Source organism: Equus caballus, chromosome 23 (assembly GCF_041296265.1).
Source record: "Equus caballus isolate H_3958 breed thoroughbred chromosome 23, TB-T2T, whole genome shotgun sequence".
Lineage (NCBI taxonomy): Eukaryota > Metazoa > Chordata > Mammalia > Perissodactyla > Equidae > Equus > Equus caballus.
In genome coordinates this window covers 32230409-32250713 of record NC_091706.1, presented here as the reverse complement: position 1 = coordinate 32250713, position 20305 = coordinate 32230409, and the positions used below count along the sequence as shown (strand labels likewise).

General features: G+C 34.9%; 1 protein-coding gene across 3 annotated transcripts in view; it reads left to right on the top strand.

Annotated features, from left to right (window-relative positions):
* Window positions 1-20305, top strand: part of C23H9orf85 (chromosome 23 C9orf85 homolog) — a 225471-nt gene that overhangs the window by 28520 nt on the left and 176646 nt on the right. For all 3 annotated transcript variants that reach the window (XM_070248446.1, XM_070248447.1, XM_001489559.5), the window contains exon 2: window positions 2049-2155. In XM_070248446.1, the coding sequence (XP_070104547.1) occupies window positions 2049-2155 (107 nt within the window). The remainder of the gene's footprint in view (window positions 1-2048; window positions 2156-20305) is intronic.

Sequence of the window (20305 nt, the reverse complement as noted above, 5' to 3'; positions counted from 1 at the left end):
GCTCACATCTCTGGAATTCACTTTGCTAGTTTGTCAAAATACAGTAAAACAAGATACACAATTTTCTTTCTTTCTGCAACTATTTTTAAGTGAAAGTACTATTCATTCTCCTTCTTACTCTCATTCATTTCCTAACACATGAAAATCAAGTTGAATTTTGCAGTAGTGCCTGTTAGTCATGTGAATTCTGTACAACATCTCCATTTATACTGCTTCACACATCACTCACAGGACAAGTTCCCACAAAGACCTGTTTTGTTCTACTGTCGATCCACCCTAAAGAAACCAGTTTCCAAACTATGTGCAGCTTTGTTAATCAAGATGAACTGGTCAGAAATTAGATACAGAAGCAAACAAGAAACCAAATAATGCTTCCTCGTTAACAAGCAGAGCGTGTTATATATAATAAAATTGCAGATAATGAAATGTTCTGCATTCTAAGAATATTCTAATTAGAAAGTTTATATCACATTCATATTATAATCATAGTTAAAGTCATTTGCTTGTTCTCGTTGTTAGAGTTAGGAAAATATAAGTAATGCTTTTACTAAGATATGCTAGGTAACAGAGAGCAGTGAGAACAATTGATGAAATGTGAGCTTTAGTTCTGGGTATTTCTTACAAGCCCTATACGCGATAACTAAGTACCAAGGTTGATAAGAAGAGGAATTTGGCACAGAGTATCAGGCACAGATTTCCTTTTTTCTGGCAACAGTTAGCAGGCCACAGGAAGGCGGGAATGTAGTGGCACACAGGATTTATTTTCCCAGGGACTCTCCATCTAGATCAGGAAGAAAGGAATACCCACACACAATTCATAAGTAACAGAATATGTTTTCCACCACAGAGTTAAATTCAAACGTAATGTATTCACAGCTTAATTTATGCTTTTTGAAAATACCCTTGAAATATTTTCTCTCTAAATAAATGTTTTGTCAAATTATTTTACCTTCTTGTTTAGAACTTTAAAGAATGTCAAGCACTCTTCAAAAGTTTTGTTTTCTTTCAGATGATCTCTAAATATTGAGCTTTTAACTCAATATCAAATAACCTTCAAAGAATCTGCATCTTTCGTGATGCTTTTCTTTTGCCTCTTGAGAAATTAAAAAAGGAAACAAAGAAAGCAAAGAAAGTTCAAAATGTCCTCTACCCTTTGTTCCAACAGTAGGCAAAGACCAGGCTTCCACAGCCAGAGTTAGAGAGTTCCCAGAGTACCCAGTGGAAACATATCATCGAGGTTCTGAATCAAATGAATATGTTATAAAATAGAAAACTATTGTGGAGAACACATGACATGTTTAACAATTTCCCATCCTCCTTATTCTCCAATACATTTTGAGAAGAAAATTATAATAAAAATGTGGGGTTTTTTTCTTTTATAAGGCCTTTCCACCACAGATATTCACATGCACATATTTATTTTCTATTTTGAAGAAACCAGATTAGTAGGGTAACTTTTCTAAAACATTGTTTTGTTTTTACATAAGAATACAAAGGATTAAACTGAGTAATTAAATGCCTTCTTGCTTCCACCTGCTTTTCCCTGGCACTCCTTTCTCAAATTTCATAGTCTCTGCTCTCCCCTACAGAATGGCAGTTCAGGACGATCTAATTTCTCATTTCTCAGTGGTAAGATTTGAATGTTGAAACAGTAGTCTTAAAATGTGGATTTGGTTTTGTAAATGAATTTAGTTTTTATTGATATATAGCTTACATACAGTAAAATGCTCATATCTTAACTGTACAGTGTGAGTTTTAACCTAGGTACATACATGTCAGCGTCAATGAGAAGGGCTTTCTCAAAATACTGCCAGGAGGTTAAACAGTTTCCTAAATAATTCTGAACTACACCCAGTAAAGAATCTTTGCCTTTGTAAAGAACCAAATTGAGTGATATACATAAAAATACATAGTATATCATAAAATGTTACACAGGTTAAAGTTAGGTTACTCTTTTTAAAACACATTTCTCATGTACCTTTTTCATGGGGTTTGCAGTGCTGGCTCACAGGTGAAATTCTCAATTTGTTTTTCTGTTTGTCTTTAAGAAAATTAATGCAAAACTTCATGATGGAGTATGTCAACGGTGCAAAGAAGTTCTAGAATGGCGTGTGAAATACAGCAAATACAAACCATTGTCAAAGCCTAAAAAATGGTGAGTTAAGTTTCTTAATTATCTTACCAGTAATATCTGTATCATAGTTTATTATTTCATTCTTGATTTTCAAAATTGTATCTGAATAAATATTAAAGTAAATAGAGAAAAAATTCCATTTTTCTATGTAGAATTTCATCTTACATGCTGAATCCTTGCTTGTGAAGGCAAATCTATGGAAAAAGTAGACTCATCATTCTCTGCCCCATTTTTCCATAAATAAATAATAGACCATTTTTATAGAATCTTAAAAAGTAGGTTAGGGCAGAGAGGAGAAAGTTTGTTTTGCAAAATTCAGATGAGATTATGTTTACTATGGATCATCGTTACCAAAGAGATCATAAGAGGATCAGACCTTTTAAATCAACCCATGAAGATTACTGAAATGGCTTAGATTGAGGATCATAAATAAATTACTAGATGGATAACTTATAATTTTACTGCTTCGAAGATTTGGGTCTACATGAAAAGATACTGGACGTTGTTTCTCATCCGTCTGTCCTCACCCTTCTTCTGTGATTCTGGGATTCTGTTTTATTAGCCTTATGTACATCCTGATGTTGCTCTCTTGCATCCTTTGGCTTAGCTAAGTAAGGACCATATTGGAGGGTAATTGCTGCCTCAAAGAGAAGGGTGATAATTTTAAATATAAATATTAGCATTAATATATGCAATAGTATTTTTACCTTACGAGTTTTAATTTGGTAGTCTATAGAGTAGCTATTTAGAATGGATTTGTTCATTGTTACTTTATTTCCCTTTTATTCAGTAGAGGCAGCTTCCTTAAATAGATTCCCTCTTCCTTTATGGAAGCAAATTTTACTTAAAGTTTGGAAGGTCAGTCTAAATAATAAATATGATATAACCTTTGCTGTTTATTTTTATTCAAAAATTATGTCAGCCTTTTTGTGAATCTATAGCTCAAGCTGTAGGATAATTTATCTTCTTGAGAATATTTAACAATTTTGAATGTTTTAGTTTGGGTGACTTATTTTGCTTAGGATCTTTCTTTCTAATACTGAAAGGTAAAAGCCTCAAGGAAGGATAGACTAACTTCAGCTGTTTAGATTGTTTTCCTGTATAACTCTTTCAGAGCAGAATTCTTAGTATTTATTATACGTATAGTTAGTCTTTTTAAATAAACTTGTTTTTCTCTCCTATTTTTCAGTCTTTTCTTCATGTTCTCTAGCATTTCCTCCCAAAAGAAAACACTTTTAAACAAATCTGATGAGTTTTATGCTCACTGGCCTAAATTACCGGAAGGGAAATTTAGCAACTATTTGTACTATCCAATGCTAGATTTCCACGAATGAATTAGCTGTGTTGTCTGCCAGAGAAATTAGATGCTGGTTGTGTTATAAGTCATGCAGTTTTATTTAGTAGGCTTAATATAAGATTTATAGCTTTCTGAAAATTTTCGAAAAGTCTTTCTATAAAGGTATTTTGAGATTTTATCACCAATCTCCATTTTTCTCTTGGTAGCATTATTTCCTAAAAGAATTTGAAGTATAGGGAATAAATATTTATTATTTAGCCATAGAGTTTTAATAGATAGTGTTATAACAAAGAAAATCATTTAAAAACATTCCTGCCTTAATCCATTATTTGCATTTTAATCTGTCTTTAATATGTTCTGCCTCCTGTATGTTTAACTTCATTATGAATGTGCCACTGTGTAAGAGATCATACCAATTATTATAAATTTTCTAGATGCTAGGATTTGCTGTAGAATTTCTGAAATTGTTTATTTTAAACAGCTCTTGGATTTTCCCTCTTTTTGCATATTACTTACGGTCTTAATATTTGTGTGGCTCCAGAAGAATCTGCGTACTTTAAATCCTAGAAGAACAAATATTTTCTTCAGAAGGAAACAAAGACTCCTTTAAAAATAAAAGAAAAAGGAAACAGTATTAGTAGCAAATCTTATATTTACTTCTGGAAAACTTATAACACAACGACCTTTAACAATGGTTGGATGTGGACACATGGACCTAAAGGTCAGCAAATCTATCCTGTCTTGGAGTCATTGAAGTCCTCGGAGTCAGGGAAGCTCATGGTGATCTTGACACTACCCAGGCAGTACAATGACCCAGAATCCTTCAAGAGACCTCAGTTGGGTCAAGGAGATGAGGGCTAAAGTGACCTCAAGAGCTGCTGTTCCACATTACCCTGAGGCAGATGAGGTTAGCCTCAGAATAGCTCATGAAGAATGCAAAATAAAGGAAGTTTAATATTGTACAAACACCAAAATACAAATAAGACATTAAAGCCTAAAGTAATGCAAAACTAATGGATAGCTCATGAGAGACGAAGAAACACTAGTCAAAACAAGGTCTGAACATGTTATTTAGGAGGTCACCTGCCTAGCATAGAACATCATGAACTTCAGATTACCCTGAACACATGGCACACACGGCATTTTGGAAAGCCTAGCTTTCAAACTCCAATCCAGGATTGAGAATGTTGTAGAAAGTATAACTCACCTATATCCACCTTGGTTTCTCTGCATATTAAGACTTGACTAACATTGTAAGGGATATAAATTCAGTGATGAAAGATGCTCATGGTAGCATAATTTGCTTTGAAATTTTAAATGTTTTGTTCAAGCTAATTGTTTATAAATTAAATTTGTCCTTGTTAGGATTTGTATAAGAAGTTGACTTTGACACTAGATGTGTTTTTTGTGTAAAGATTCATTTTTTGACACCCTGAATATTGCCATTGGCTAAAACGTTGAATATTGTTTCACTTCTCTAGCTATCTCTTGCCACAAATTATGTAACTGTAGGGGAGGAAGACAAATCCTCTACCCTCTAGGTCCTTCTGGCTGGTCTATGAATTAAATTGACATGAGAACAGAATAACAGGAGAAAATCAAACAAAACTTTATAACATGTATACATGGGAGAAAACCAGGAAAACTGGGTGACTCAGGACGGCCCAAGCTGCCACCTTAAATATCGTCTTCAGCTAAAAGCAAAGGAGGATGTTGCGGGTAGTGGTTTGGGGTGTCAAAGGGGAGGGAGGCAATTCACATGGAAATGGAAAAGCAAATGTTTGGTAGATAGAACCTTGGTAAGAAGGGCTTAGCAAAGATGCTCCCAGTCTACAGATACCCAGAGTTCTCTATGGTGATGGCCTGTCTTGGGGACAGAGCTTTTATCTTAAATTTCTTTTAGGCAGGTGGGGGAAGGTCAAAGTTTCTCTCAGAGTTTTTTGTCCTTAAAAATAATCAAGCCAAAGAGACAGATGTTGGGGTGGCCAGTTCTGATCCCCAACATAACCAAATGATGTACATAAGGAAAAGTTCAACAGAACATCAAATATAGGAGGAGAAGGAGGCTGCTTATAGGTGGCATTTCTTTTGGAATGAAGTAATATTCTGAATATTGGGAAAATTAAAGCCTTTTCTCCCATTTGTTTTGCTTGTAAATCACCAAAACCCACACGCAATTAGCAAATTTCCATTGTCCATGGGATGTGATACCAAACATTAGGTACAAGAAAAAGAGTTTGACATCTAAACTCTTCAAACTTATCCATTTTACCATGGGGAGCCAAAATCGTACTGTTTATACTTGGCAGAAAATATTTCAGTTTCTTTTTCTTTTTTCAGTGAGATGACATGCTGCAGGATTTTTATAAGCATGTTCTTTATGACAGTTTCTCCCAGATACTGAAAACAACCCAGACCATCCCCAGAGACTTTTTAGAAAAGAATAGATGTCCTAACTTGAGTTGGAAAACAGAAGAGTTGAAAAACTGTTGATTTGCTAGAAGGCGCTGGGATGATGGCTATGAGAGGGAAGGGGATAAGACACATGTCACCTGCTTATTTTTTTTTTTTAAAATACGTGTATTTGGACAAATAAATTTTGTGTTCAGGTCTGAAGCCTAAGCTGGTACCTAGAAACTTCTTATGCTGTGTGTTTCAAGTAACAAAGCAAACTTTTTCTCCCATTAATTTAGAAGTGTGGTAAGCAAATACCCATGTTTGTGTTAGAATCTCTAGCCTGCTTCTCTTCTCTTCCTACCCATAAAAAAAAAATCAGCAATAATACAGTGTTAGCTCATGTTTAATATTGCCATAGTAGTAGAAGAGAAAGGAGAACCTGTTATGAAACAGCAACAGAACACAGATTGGGGTCTTAGCTTAGAACTGGACCTGTAAGTCCTCTGTATGAGCACTTCTTCACTGGGAGGGGAGGATTTTAGCACCCGCCCACCCCAACCCCCCCCCCCCCCCCACTGCTGCCGCCAGGGAACACTTGACAATGTTTGGAGACATTTGATTGTGATAACTAGAGGATCCGGGAGGGATGCTACTGGCGTATAGTGGGTCGAGGCCAGCGATGCTGCTACAATGCCAGGACAACCCCCACAACAAAGACATATCCAGCTCCACATGTCAATAATGTCTTGGTTGAGAAACCCTGCTGTGTGCAAAACTGATGGATACTCACAGGGTCAAGCCACTGAAACTACATATGTATCTTAGTTCAGTGGTTTTCAAACTTTTCAGCTGCAGAATTCTCAAGTGAAACAAAAGCTTACCCAGGAGTCCATTGAGTATGGCAGGTCAAAACAGAACTGCCTGGAATGGGGAGAAGGGAACCTGGCCCTTAAACGCTGCAAGAAAAGTGTTGATTGAAAGTAGATTTCATCCTAAATATATTTCAAGTGAAGAGGGGAAGAGCTCATATAACATGCCTTGGAACCAGCATTGCCCTAGGGATGTCTGGCTTAACAGTTTTGTGACATTTGGGTGCTTTATGCCTAAAACACTGTTTGCTTCCATTAAACAAAGTCACTGCCCCTGGTCCTCTCATCCAGGTAGTTAGCACTTCCTAATTGATAGTTTTAAAATTTATTTCCTCTTAATTTTTATTCCCACTGACTTCTCCAGTGCAGGCCTGATCTCTTCATACTTCATTACATTAAATAAATGTTCTCCTCTCTCTTTCCTCTACTCAAATACCTCTGTTGGTCCAGAGTTTGAATAAACTAGTGTTTTAAAAATGGCTTATTCACATAAATGTTTCAATAGCTCCAGTGGGTAAGAGTTGAGTCTCCAGCAGCAGGACACTCTGTGGAGATTTGTTCCCAGAGAAGTTCTGCTTTTATATGTCTACTATGGTATGTCGGGATGTGGGGGTTGGGGTGGTCCTCTAAACTGTGGGAGAAAACAAAAAGTAGTACTTATTTGCGTGAAAATGAGATCAAAGGGGATGAGATGTTGCTAAACTGGTCAGGCCACCCTATGGCTTGCCTCTCTAAACATATGCTTGCGCCCTCTTTACCACAAAGCTTTTTTCTAACCAAATTAGCCAAACCAGGACCTTCAAGATAATCTTTTATAATCCAAACCCGTTCTTCTCTGAGTTATCTGTATATTTATTTTTGTGGTGGTGGTAAAAACATAACAAAATTTTTCGTCTTAACCATTTTTAAGTGTATGGTTCAGTAGTGTTAAGTATATTCAAATTGTTGTGCAACAGATCTCCAGAACCTTTTTATCTTGTAAGTGTGAAACTCTGCACTCATTAAACCCCTCTTTCCCTCTCTGCTGAGGCCTTGGTAACCACCGTCCTACTTTCTGTTGCTATGAATTTGACTATTTTAAATACCTCATGTAAATGGAATCATACAGTATTTGTCTTTTTTTTTACTGGCTTATTTCACTTAGCATAATGTCCTTAAGGCTCATCCATGTTGTAGCTTGTGACAGAAATTCCTTCCTTTTTAAGGTTGAATAATATTCCATTATGTATATATACCAAATTTTGTTTATGCACTCATCTGTTGATGGACATTTAGGTTGCTTCCACCTCTTGGCTATTGTGAGTACTGCTATGAACATTGTTGTTAAAATATCTCTTTGAGATTCTGCTTTCAATTCTTTTGCGTTTATACCCAGGAGTGGGTTTCCTGGATCATATTGTAGTTCTATTTGTAATTTTTTTTTTTTTTTTTTTAAGATTTTATTTTTTCCTTTTTCTCCCCAAAGCCCCCCGGTACATAGTTGTGTATTCTTCGTTGTGGGTTCCTCTAGTTGTGGCATGTGGGACGCTGCCTCAGCGTGGTCTGACGAGCAGTGCCATGTCCGCGCCCAGGATTCGAACCAACGAAACACTGGGCTGCCTGCAGCGGAGCGCGCGAACTTAACCACTCGGCCACGGGGCCAGCCCCTCTATTTGTAATTTTTTGACGAACCTCCATACTGTTTTCCATAGTGAATGCACCATTTTACCATCACACCAACAGAGCACAAGGGTTCCAATTTCTCCATATCCTTGTCAACATTTGCTAACCACTTTATTATTATTTTGGGGGAGGAGGAAGATTGGCCCTGAGCTAACGTCTGTTGCCAATCTCCTTCTTTTTTCTTGAGGAAGATTGTCGCTGAGCTAACATCTGTGGCAGTCTTCCTCTATTTTGTATGTGGGATGCCACCAAGGCATTGCTTGATGAGCAATGTGTAGATCCACGCCTGGGATCGCACCTACGAACCCTGGGCTGCCAAAGCAGAGCATGCAAACTTAACCACTACACCACCAGGCCGGCCCCTAATCTCTTTATGTTTGAAGGGAAGAAGTACTATACTCTTAAAATTCTGCTTAATAAAGAGTACCACTGGTCTCGTTTTTCAAAGAAAGCAAATTAATGCAGAGAGACCACCAGATATATCCACCAGCTCCTGGTTAAATTCACGGCAGTACCTTGCACTCATTTCTCGGCACTGGATTATTGTATTTGTCCATCAATTGGCATTCATTACTTGTATTTTTTCAGTGAGCGAACACTATAATGTGAATCTCCTTGAACCAGTTGTAATCACATTTTAGCTTGATAGATTCCATCTATAACTATCCAAGCTGTCTTGCTTTCAGTGCTTAGGAACTGAGCATACCACTCACCTCTCACTATGAGATACCTGAAGAATAATGTTTGCTATATGCAGTGATCGGTCCAAGTTGAGCCTTTATTCGCCATATAATCCAAATTTGTAGAGTCTAAGTGACAATCCATTATTTAATGGCTAATTCTACAGTCCACATGTTCTGAACACTTTGGTTTGCCTCCATTTTGATGTGTTGTAAAAGTGAGCACATTTGTCAGCATTCTAGAAGCACAGCTTCTTTTAATAAAATACACGTGATAAGTCTCTGAGCCATTGTTGACATAAAGCTATATTGCATATGTTGGAAAAATAGATTCAAATGAAAAGGAAAACTAAATGTATTTTATAAAATGAATTACTATGTAAAGAACTTTTACTTATTTTTTCTTCATATTTGAAGAAAATATTTATGTCAGGACATCTTAAAATTAAATACTTTATTGTAGAATCTTCTAATAGAAAAACTGTCTCAATGCTAATAAGCATTGGTGCTTATTGAAACTGATAATGGAGATGGAAATGCAAAAGCTTTATATTTTATAATAATAGGACGATAGCCAGAGAAAGCTCTTGACTTGGTGATATTTTATATAGGAAAATGGCTAAAGAGTAAAGAACAAAGTTGAGTTCCTTAACAATGAACATATGGCAGGAAGAAACAGCAGAGACCATAAAAAATCTTGGTAAAAATTGGATGTTTAGTTTACATGTTTATTGCCTAAAGACAGTTTTTATTTTTTTGTGTTTTTGTGTGTGCTGGCACCGTAGATATATATATATTTTTTGTTATGGTAAATAAAGACTGGCTTTCAATAGATTCTTTTATTTTTACCATTTAAAATACACAAATTGGATTGTTTATCTGGTTTGTAGATTATCAAGCCCCTTCCAGTCCTGCCCATGTTTCAACCATCATTTTTGTTATTAACTTGGAGTGTTACACTGGGTAAGAATGGCAGGTGAAGTTCATACCATTTTGTCCATTACATTTTACAAATTTTATTGGCTAATCGAGAAGGATTGGAATTTTTAAGTGGTAAATTAAATTTTACATCAAACTCCATGCCACATACCAATCAATTTTATTGACATAAATACATGACTAGAAATACTTTATTAAATGTCACATTACCAGGCCAGTGAAAAACTGATTACTTACTGCTGCAAAGGCTGTAGTAAATTAGGAAGAAAATATTGTTCTGAAATACAAGAGAAAGGGATATTTAATAATTAAACCTCCATTGTCAGCCAGTTCTTCTCTTTAGATGTGTATGTACCTTTGTGTAGTTTATTTGAAAAATCAAGTAAGTTTGTTTGGATGGCAGAGGTGATTGGGATGAGGATAGTTGAACAATGGAAGCTATCTGCCAGAATCCAAGCAGAATTAAAAGATAGTGAAGACTTGTAACTGTAGTTCAACTCTTTTGCTCTCCTTCCTGCTCCTGTGCCCCATAAACCTGGTAAAGGTCTACTATAAACAGCTGAGAAACTCCTACAGTTTAGTGCTTTCTTCTCATAATACCGCATGACTTCCATGAATAGGGACTAGGAGTGGCATTGCAGAGAGTATGTCTTAGATTAGTAAAGTACTTTTAGTTCTCTGGAATGCAAAAATAGCTAACCTTCTCCTTTATTGGTATTTTAGAACTGCAATTTTGCTGGTACTGTTTGGGCTCTGAAATGATGCATTCTTTCTGATTTGGCTTTTAACTGTAAAAGGTAGAAGCCAGAAAGCTAAGTCCCTTAAAATTAGAAATTAGATTCTGTTGGTGGGATTTGTGAGAATTATTGCTAGAATTCTTCAGAGAATTATCAGGAAGCTGATATCATATAGGGAATCATGGTAAAAGGAAAGGAAAAGATCTCAAATACTTAGAGCTGGCCTGTCTGAGGTCACATATAGCTAGATTTCACTTTAATCCCTGAATTATGAGTTTTTCCATTTTCTGATAGCATCTTAGCAAGTAGATCATTAAGATATTTGTATTGAACTTTACATTTTTTTCAAAGCTCTGTCACACATATTGTATTCTAATAAGAACTCTTTGGAAAGTGAGAAAGTGGCCTTAGAAAAGTTAGTGACTTACCCTAGGCACAGCTAGTAAGCAGCAGATTCAAAATTAGAATGCAGGTTTTTTTTCTCTTCATAATCTCTCATTCCTGGCTTTCATTTTAATGTCACATCCCTAAGGTTTGACTCAAAGTCATCCACATGACTTGAACCATTCCTATATCTTATAGAATGAAGATACATCTGTTGGAAAACTTTATTTTGTATAACCAGATTTTCCTTAACCTACAAGAACCAAGAGACTGGACTTGGATTTGAAAGATAATTTAGTATAACCTACTTATTTTATTAGGAACAAAATTGTCTCTAGGAGGAGTTCAGGGTAATGATGGGGGATATTACCCCAAACATAGCTCTTTTCTGAACAAAAAAGATGGGTTTGCTAGGGACAACAGACAAGAACTTTGGTTCAACTTGCAATTATTTTAAATAGCATCACCAGTGTACAAGACACTGTGCTGTATGTTATAGAAGATACCAAAATGAATGTCCAACACCAAGGGATTTACAATCCATTGAGAGAGATGGCCCACAAATAACTCTTGGGTAGATTACAAGAAGTGCTAGGTCTAAATAAAAGGAGAAAGTGACCCAGAAGCACAAGTTAAGACTGCAGAGGAGTAATAAAATGAAAACAGGAGAAAGAGATCTAGAAAGGATATGAATTAAAGGTAGAAAAATGCTGTCAAGAATGTTTATAGGAAATCCTGTGAGGAAGGCACCAGAAAATGGAGGAAAAATGAACAAGAATCCTGTTTCCTTTGATAGACAATGCAGATAATCTCGTGCTGTCTCTATATGTCTTGCCTTTGGGTTCCACATAAATTGTCATTTATTCATTCATTTGCTCTTATTAGTTTTTCTTTCCTCTTGTTACATAATCTTGGTGATCCATGAACATTAATCAATATTGCCTGTCAAAAAGAAGATTTTCTATCTGCTCTGAATAAACATTTAATGAAGAGAAAACAAGACTGAGAATTTTGGTTTAGTGGTAGGATTTCTAACCTTAAAAAAAATGAGTTGATCATTATTCTTTTTGTTCTTTTATCAAATAAAAGTTAACACTGTTAGAAACTACAATATTATCAGTCCCTCCGTGTATACCAGTGTGTGACAATAAACTATATAGTTAGGCGTCTTTGGTTATGCCCTTCAGCTCTAGTATTTCTTATAATAGGTTGGGGCTCTGATGGTTAATCAGTGATATGAGAGTTGTGTCACCACATTCCGGGAGTATTAAAATGTCCTACCTGGAGTGGAGTTTTGGTCACAGGTCACTCCTTGTGTCATCTTGTAGTGTATGCTGACTGTGAACCCTGGCTTTATTCTTGCTCAGAACCTTGGTTTAAAGGTTTAAATATTTGAAGGTAAAAGTGGAGAGTTTTCATTACTGTCACCAATTGTTCACCTGTGCATGAAGGCTACTTTTTGGCATTAATATTGATCGACACGACAAACTTGGACTGAAAACTGCCTGCCCTAAATTGTGCTAATTTCCGTTTTCTTTTTTTTCCTAAACTTCTCTTGGTCAGAGATGAATATTTTGTATTCTTTTAAGAATTATTCTAATCAAATCTAGTACTGCAATAAGAAGAGGTAGTACAGTCTCCACTTATTTTCAAAAGCATCCTTTAGGGACACAGGGAAGTGAATTGTAACTTCTTCTACTCAAAGTTCTTGGAATTTGGGGATATTGTCTCCTTGAAAGCGTTTTCTAAGTAGCATATGATGTACTTCCTTAGTATGGCTTCAGAATCTTTCTGTGTTAGCGCAGATTGCTTAGAGCCACTGCTGGAAATATGACTTACAGAGCTGTATTGATGTTGAGTTTCTATTGTTTGTACATGGAGGGTGGAGTACCACAGCTGACTGTTTACGAAAGCACCTAGTCATCACATATGTGAGAGTTTCACAAGTGGAGCTTAATTATGATAAAGGTTAAAGTGTTATAATATAACCAGGAAATGAAGGCAGTGCCAGAAAAGTGGTGGAGTAAAATAAACCTTTTACTTCTAGCAAGTACTAGAAATATAAGATCAGTTCTTTTCCCTTAGGTGTTTATTGTCCAGATCAGTGGTTCTCAAACAGTTTGTTCTCAGGATACCTTTACACTCTTAAAAATTATTGAGGACCCCAAAGAGCTTCTGTTATATGGGTTTATATGTGTTGTATCTGTTGATATTTATTGTAATAGATATTAAACCTGAGACATTTTAAAAATAATTATTTAATAAATAATATAAACAACATATGCCCATTAAGTGTCAATTTTTTATGAAAAATAACTTTTGAAACAAAAATATTAGACAAGTGGCATTGTTTTACATTTTCACAAATTTCTTTAGTGTCTGGCTAGTAGAAGGAAAAGGAAAGAGTAAATTTTAGAAAGAGTAAAAGTAATTTTAATAGCCTTTTTCAGATAATTGTAGAAATTCACCTTTGATACTACACCAAATCTTAACAAGTGGAAATTTCCTAAAGGTTAGTTAGAGTGTAGAATCTGAAATCACATCAATGAACACTTTATACTCTATTACAGTAACATCCGTTGGTCTGTCCTGCACTTTGGATCTTTCCCCCATACATGATTTTGCAACATCATACATTTGCTCATTTGGAAAATATTCTTCGAAATGTTGATATGCTTTATTATACAATATAAAAAGTAGTGTTAATGTCACAATGAGGTCCTTAAAAAGGTCTGTGGGTTTCTAATTTGGGGTTTTTTTTTTAAAGACTAGCACCTGAGCTAACATCTGTTGCCAATCTCCTTTTTGTTTTCTTCTCCTCCTCCTCCCCAAAGCCCCCAGTACATAGTTGTATATTCTGGTTGTAAGTCCCTCTGGTTGTGCTGTATGGGCTGCCGCCTCAGCATGGCCTGATGAGTGGTGTCATGTCCATGCCCAGGATCTGAGCCAGCGAAGCCCCAGGCCACCAGAAGCGGAGCACACAAACTTATCTACTCAGCCACAGGGCTTGCCCCCTAATTTTTGTTTTTATCTAAGTTTGTGGAGGTGATGAATACAGTAATTACTAGTACAATTTGGTGCCACTGTCATTGTTCATGCTAAGGTGCCAGCACTTAATATCCATTATGAAGAATGAGAATCAAAGAAGTTAAAGTGACTTTCAAAGATAATATGACAAGGGCACGTCAAAGCTGGGCTAGAATCTAGGCTTCCTGTTTCCCAAATCAGTGCTATTTTCAAAATAATGTTTTCTAGTATTTATAGTGATCCATTGAAAACTTCAAAATTTGTCCCTGATTTTTATCCTTAAATATTTCCTGAACTTTTTTTAGCTTTTATTACTTTTTCTTTCCTTTTGTGTTTTTCATTGTAAAATAAAGTAAATATGGTAACATTTTTTGAAAGTATACTAGTCTCTCCTTTGTCGGTAAACATGGTTTGTAGGAGTGACCTGTTTTTTTATTTGACGACAGTTTCCACTAAAATGATGAATTGTGGTATATGCATGGTCAAGGTTGATTGTTTCTGGGAACTGTGTCCCATGGAGAAATAAAAAGAAGGCAAAATCATCATTATTTGAACATCTCTGAAATTCTCTTGCAGTGGACTCACAAAACATTCAAAATGTAGCCATTTTCAAGGAAATTAGGTAAAATTCGCTTTCAGTTATATTTAAAGTTTTTTCTTACTGTGCATTTTTTAAAAAAATACTCAAGTGATTAAATGATATACAGCTATTTTTAAAGATATTTCAAAATACTTCGTAAGTTTTATAACAACTTGGAATGCATATCTCTTTTATCATTAAAATAATATCTAAACCATTCCATGCTTAAGATCAAGAGTCTTTGGCTAGAAAAATGTAATTCTAAGGTGAAAAAGAAGGTAGAGACACTTACATTCAGACCTTTTTTCATTCTACTCCCCATAAGGACATAAAGCCTGGATTAAGAGTTTTAAAACAGAAAGCACACAATGGTCCCACTTCTGTGGCAGAGAAATTAGAAGGTTGTAAATGTCTAAAAATGTATGTAATTTACATTTTCAGAAACACATTTCACATTTATAAAGAGGAAACACGTCGTTTTAAAAATGTACATGTGTGTAAATCTCCTTATAAGATACGTGTATTTATATTCACAGAGCAACTAGCCTAATAAAATCTGTTTTTCAGAATGAATTTAAATTTGAAAAGAGCGTAATTGCTAGAATTCCTTCTTTTCTCCGAATTGGCCATTGTAGTCTCAACTAGCAATAGGAACCCTGGAAAACCCCCATATCAAAGCAGAATTACTTTAATCTGGTCCAGAGTTCTCAAGTGATTGTGTGCATAAGAATTTCTTGAAGAGTTTGTTTAACAAATAGATTCTTGGAAGCCATCCCCAAGACTCTGATTATGTAAATAATGGGTGGACCCCAGGAATCTGCACTTTAATAAGTTATGCAAGTGTTCAAGCCCTGTTAAGAGTCACTGTTTTGGGTACTAGGTGGGCTAGAGAATGTAGAATCTGACATCTTTTGACTCCAGAATCCAAAACAGGATATCCCATTTTTAAGCCTATTTTACATGTAAATGTTAACATGAACAGTTCTGTAAACACAGTTTTATCCCTGAATTAGCAATTTGAATACTTAACGATTGGTTTACCCCAGGAGTCCCTAGTATGAAACAACATATTCATAGAAATGAAAACATTTCTAATTTCCTTGAAGCCTGAGATGAACCTAACCAAGACAGACGTTCTTTAAAATTATTTTAAAACTTTAAAAAATTGAAGCCTAAAAAACACTGTAAAATTTTTCCTTAATCCATTTGGATTATTACAATCTGTTTGTGTTCTAATGGTATAAATTTTTTTATCTATTTTTTATTGCAGAGTAATTAGGTAAAGCTTTTTGGAAAGCCAACACAAACATACCAAATAATTTAACAAAAAATATTTAGTAATTATTTTCACTTAGGTTGTATATCAATTTTTTTTTTTAAATTCTAACGTATTTTTCCCAGTCAAATCTCTTGAGGGTATAATTTACATACAGTAAAGTTCACCCTTTGTAGTATATAGTGTTAAAAAACAGAATTCAACTGAGTAAATTTTAAAGATCTTATTGACTTTATTCAGTGATTCATGAATTGGGCAACATCCAGTCTAGCAGATGGAAAGGAGCTCTGAGGAGCTGTACAAAATGAAAGACTGTTATAGGCAGAAGGGGGCGGGAACAGGAAGTTATACTAGCCAAAAACGCTGATTGTAATGGGGGTCTATGAGGCCGCTTGTCTTTTTCTGCTTTCTTAAGGTGGAAGTTTAGATAGTTCTCCTTATTTAATATAAACATACATATGTAATCAATTGGTTTTCAACACAGTACAAAGGGAATTCCATAGAGAATATAAACGTTTGATTACATAATTATATAAATTTCCCAAGAACTTCTTTAGCTCCGTTTCACAAATTTTGGTGCTGTGTTTTCACTGTTATTCAATCAAAATATTTTCTAATTTCCCTTGTGACTTACTCTTTGACCTACAGGTTATTTAGAGGTGTTTTGTTTAATTTCTACACATTTGGGCATTTTCCAGATGTTTTTCTGTTGTTGATTTCTAGTTAATTTCATTGTGATAAGAGAACATATTTTATATAAACTTCAATTGGGTTTTTTTTTTTTTAATTTGTTGAGGTTGGTTTTATGGCTCAGGATATTGTCTGTCTTGGAGAATGTTCCATATGTACTCGAAGAGAACATATTGCTCTGGTTGAGTGGAGTGTTCTATAAATGTCAGTTTGGCTGATAATCTTCTATCAGCCAGGTGTTCTATATGTTTACTGACTTTTTTGTCTACTTGTTCTATCAATTACAGAGAGAGAAGTATTGAAGTCCTCAATTGTAATTGTGGATTTGTCTATTTCTCTTTTTAGTTCAATAGTTTTGCCTCATTTATTTTAACACCCTGTTCTTAAGTGCATAAACATTTAGGATTATTGTGTGTTTTTAGAAAATTGATACCTTTATTGTCCTGTAATATCCTTTTTTAGACCTGGCAATTTTCTTTGCTTTGAACGCTATTTTGATAATAATGTAGCCGCTCCAGCTTTCTTTTGATTAGTGTTTGCATGGTTTGTTTGGTTTTTTTTCTGGTCTTCTACTTTTGACTATCAATATGTTTATGTTTAAAGTGGATTTTTTTGTGTCTTGTATCTTTCACTCCATGTTTTTCTTATCTCTGAGATTTCCAATTGACTCTTTAAAAATGGCTTTATTAAGATCTGTCTCACATACTATACAATTCATTCATTTGAGCTATACAATTCAGTGGCTTTTAGTATATCACGGAGTTGAGCAACCAACACAACAATCAACTTCTGAACATTTTAATCATCTCAGAAAGAAACCCCATACCCATTAGCAGTCAATCTCTATTTCCCCCCAAACATCACCCTCCCTTGCTTCCTGTCTCTATAGATTTGCCTATTTTGGACATTCCATATAAACAGAATCATATAATATCTAGTCATTTGTGACTGGCTTCTTCCACTTAGCATAATTTTTTCAAGCATGTTGAAATGTTTATCATTACTTAATTCTTTTTTATAACTAAGTAACATTCCGTTGTATAGCTATGCATTTTATTTATCCATCAATTGATAGACAGTTGGATTATTTCCACTTTTTTGGCTATTATGAATAATGCTGCTATGAACATTCATGTACAAGTTTTTGTGTGCATATATGTTTTCAGGTCTCTTGACTGTCTATCTAGAAGTGGAATTCCTGGGTTACATGAAACTCTTTAACCTTTAACCTATATCCTTAACCTTTTGAGGAACTGCCAAATTGTTTTCAAAAGTAACCATACATTTTTACCCCCCACCAGCAATATGAGGGTGCCAATTTCTCTACATCCTAACAAAACTTGTTTTTTGCCCTCCTTTTTGGTAATAGTCATCCTAGCGGGTGTGAGGTGGTATCTCTTTGTGGTTTTGATTTGCATTTCCCTGATGGCTAGTGATGTTGAGCATCTTTTCATATACCTCTTGGCCATCTGTATGTCTTCTTTGGAAAAATGTCTCTTCAGATCCTCCGCCCATTTTTTAAATCAGATTGTTTGTTTTTTTGCTACTGAGTTGTATACATTCTTTATATATTTTAGATAGTAACCACTTAGCAGATATATGATTTGCAGATATTTTCTTCCATTTAGCAGGTTGCCTTTTCATTTTGTTGATGGTTTCCTTTGCTGTGCAGAAGCTTTTTAGTTTGATGTAGTCCCTCCCACTTGTTTATTTTTTATTTTGTTGCTTTTTCTTTTGCTGTCAACTTAAAAAAGTCATTGCCCAGACTGATGTCAAGGAGCTTATTGCCTGTTTTCTTATAGAGTTTTTATGGTTTCAGGTCTTACATTCAAGTCTTTAATCTATTTTGAGTTAATTTTTATGTATAGTCTAAGACAGCGGTCCATTCTCATTCTTTTGCATGTGGCTGTCCAATTTTCCCACCACTTATTGAAGAGACTGTTCTTTCTCTATTGTATTTTCTTGACTCCTTTGTTCTAAATTAATTGACCATATATATGTGGGTTTATTTCTGGGCTCTCTATTCTGTTCCATTGATCTGTGTATCTGTTTTTATACCAATACCATACTCTTTTGATTACTATAGATTTGTAATACAGGTTGAAATTAGGGAGCGTAATGCCTCCAGCTTTGTTGTTCTTTCTCAAGATTGCTGTGGCTATTTGGGGTCTTTGGGGGTCCCATACAAATTTTAGGATTGTTTGTTCTATTTCTGTCAAAAATGCCATTGGAATTTTGATAGGGATTGCATTGAATCTGTAGATTGCTGTGGGTAGTGTGGGCATTTTAACAATATTATGCAGATATATAGAGAACATTCCATCCAAAAGCAACAGAATACACATTCTTCTTGAGTGCACATGGAACATTTGCTAGGATAGATTATATGTTAGGCCACAAAACAAGTCTTAAAAATTTAGAAAAATTGAAATCATATCAAGCATCTTGTCCCATCACAATAGTATGAAAGTAGAAATCAATTACAGGAAGAAAACTGGAAAATTCAGTAATTTGTGGAGAATAAATAACATGCTCCTGAACAACCAGTGGGTCAAAGAAGAAATCAAAAGAGAAATTTAAAAAATACCTTGAAATAAATGAAAATGGAAATACAACATATCAAAAGTTATGGGATACAGCAAAAGCAGTTCTAAGAGAAAAGTTCATAGTAATAAATGCATACATCAAGAAACAAGAAAAATCTTAAAAAACCTAACTTCACACCTCAAGGAACTAGAAAAAGAAGAACAAAAGAAGCCCAAAGTTACTAAGAGGAAAGAAATTACAAAGATCAGAGTGGAAATAAGTGAATTAGAGACTAAAAAGATGATAGAAAAGATCATTGAAACTAAGAGCTGGTTATTTGAAAAGATAAACAAAATTGACAAACCTATAGCTAGATTAACCAAGGAAAACAGAGAGAGGACTCAGATAAAATCAGAAAGGAAAGAGGAGACATTACAACTCATACCACAGAAATACAAAAGATCATAAGAGACTACTGTGAACAATTGTATGCCAACAAATTCAACAGCCTAGAAGAAATGAATAAATTTCTAGAAACATACAACCTACCAAGACTGAATCATGAAGAAATAGAAAATCTGAACAGACTAAGTATTAATAAGAAGATTGAATTAATAATCAAAAACCTCCCAACAAAAAAAACGTCCAGGACCAGACAGCTTCACTGGTGAATTCTACCAAACATTCAAAAAAGAATCGATACCAGTCTTTCTCAAACTCTTCTAAAAAGAATAGGAGGGAATGGTTCCAAATTAATTTTACGAGGCCAGCATTACCCTGATTCCAAAACCAGATAAGGACGCCACAAGAAAATAAAATTACAGGCCAATATCCCTACATACATTCAAAATGCTCAACAAAATATTAGCAAATCTAATTCAACAAAACATTAAAAGGATCATACACCATGATTAAGTGGGATTTATTCCAGGGATGCAAGGATAGTTCAACATCCACAAATCAATCAGTGTATCAGTGTGATATACCACATTAACAAAATGAAGAATAAAAATCATATGATCATTTCAATAGATGCAGGAAAAGCACTTGTCAAATTCAGCATCCATTTTTGATAAAAACTCTCAACAAAGTAAGTATAGAGGGAAT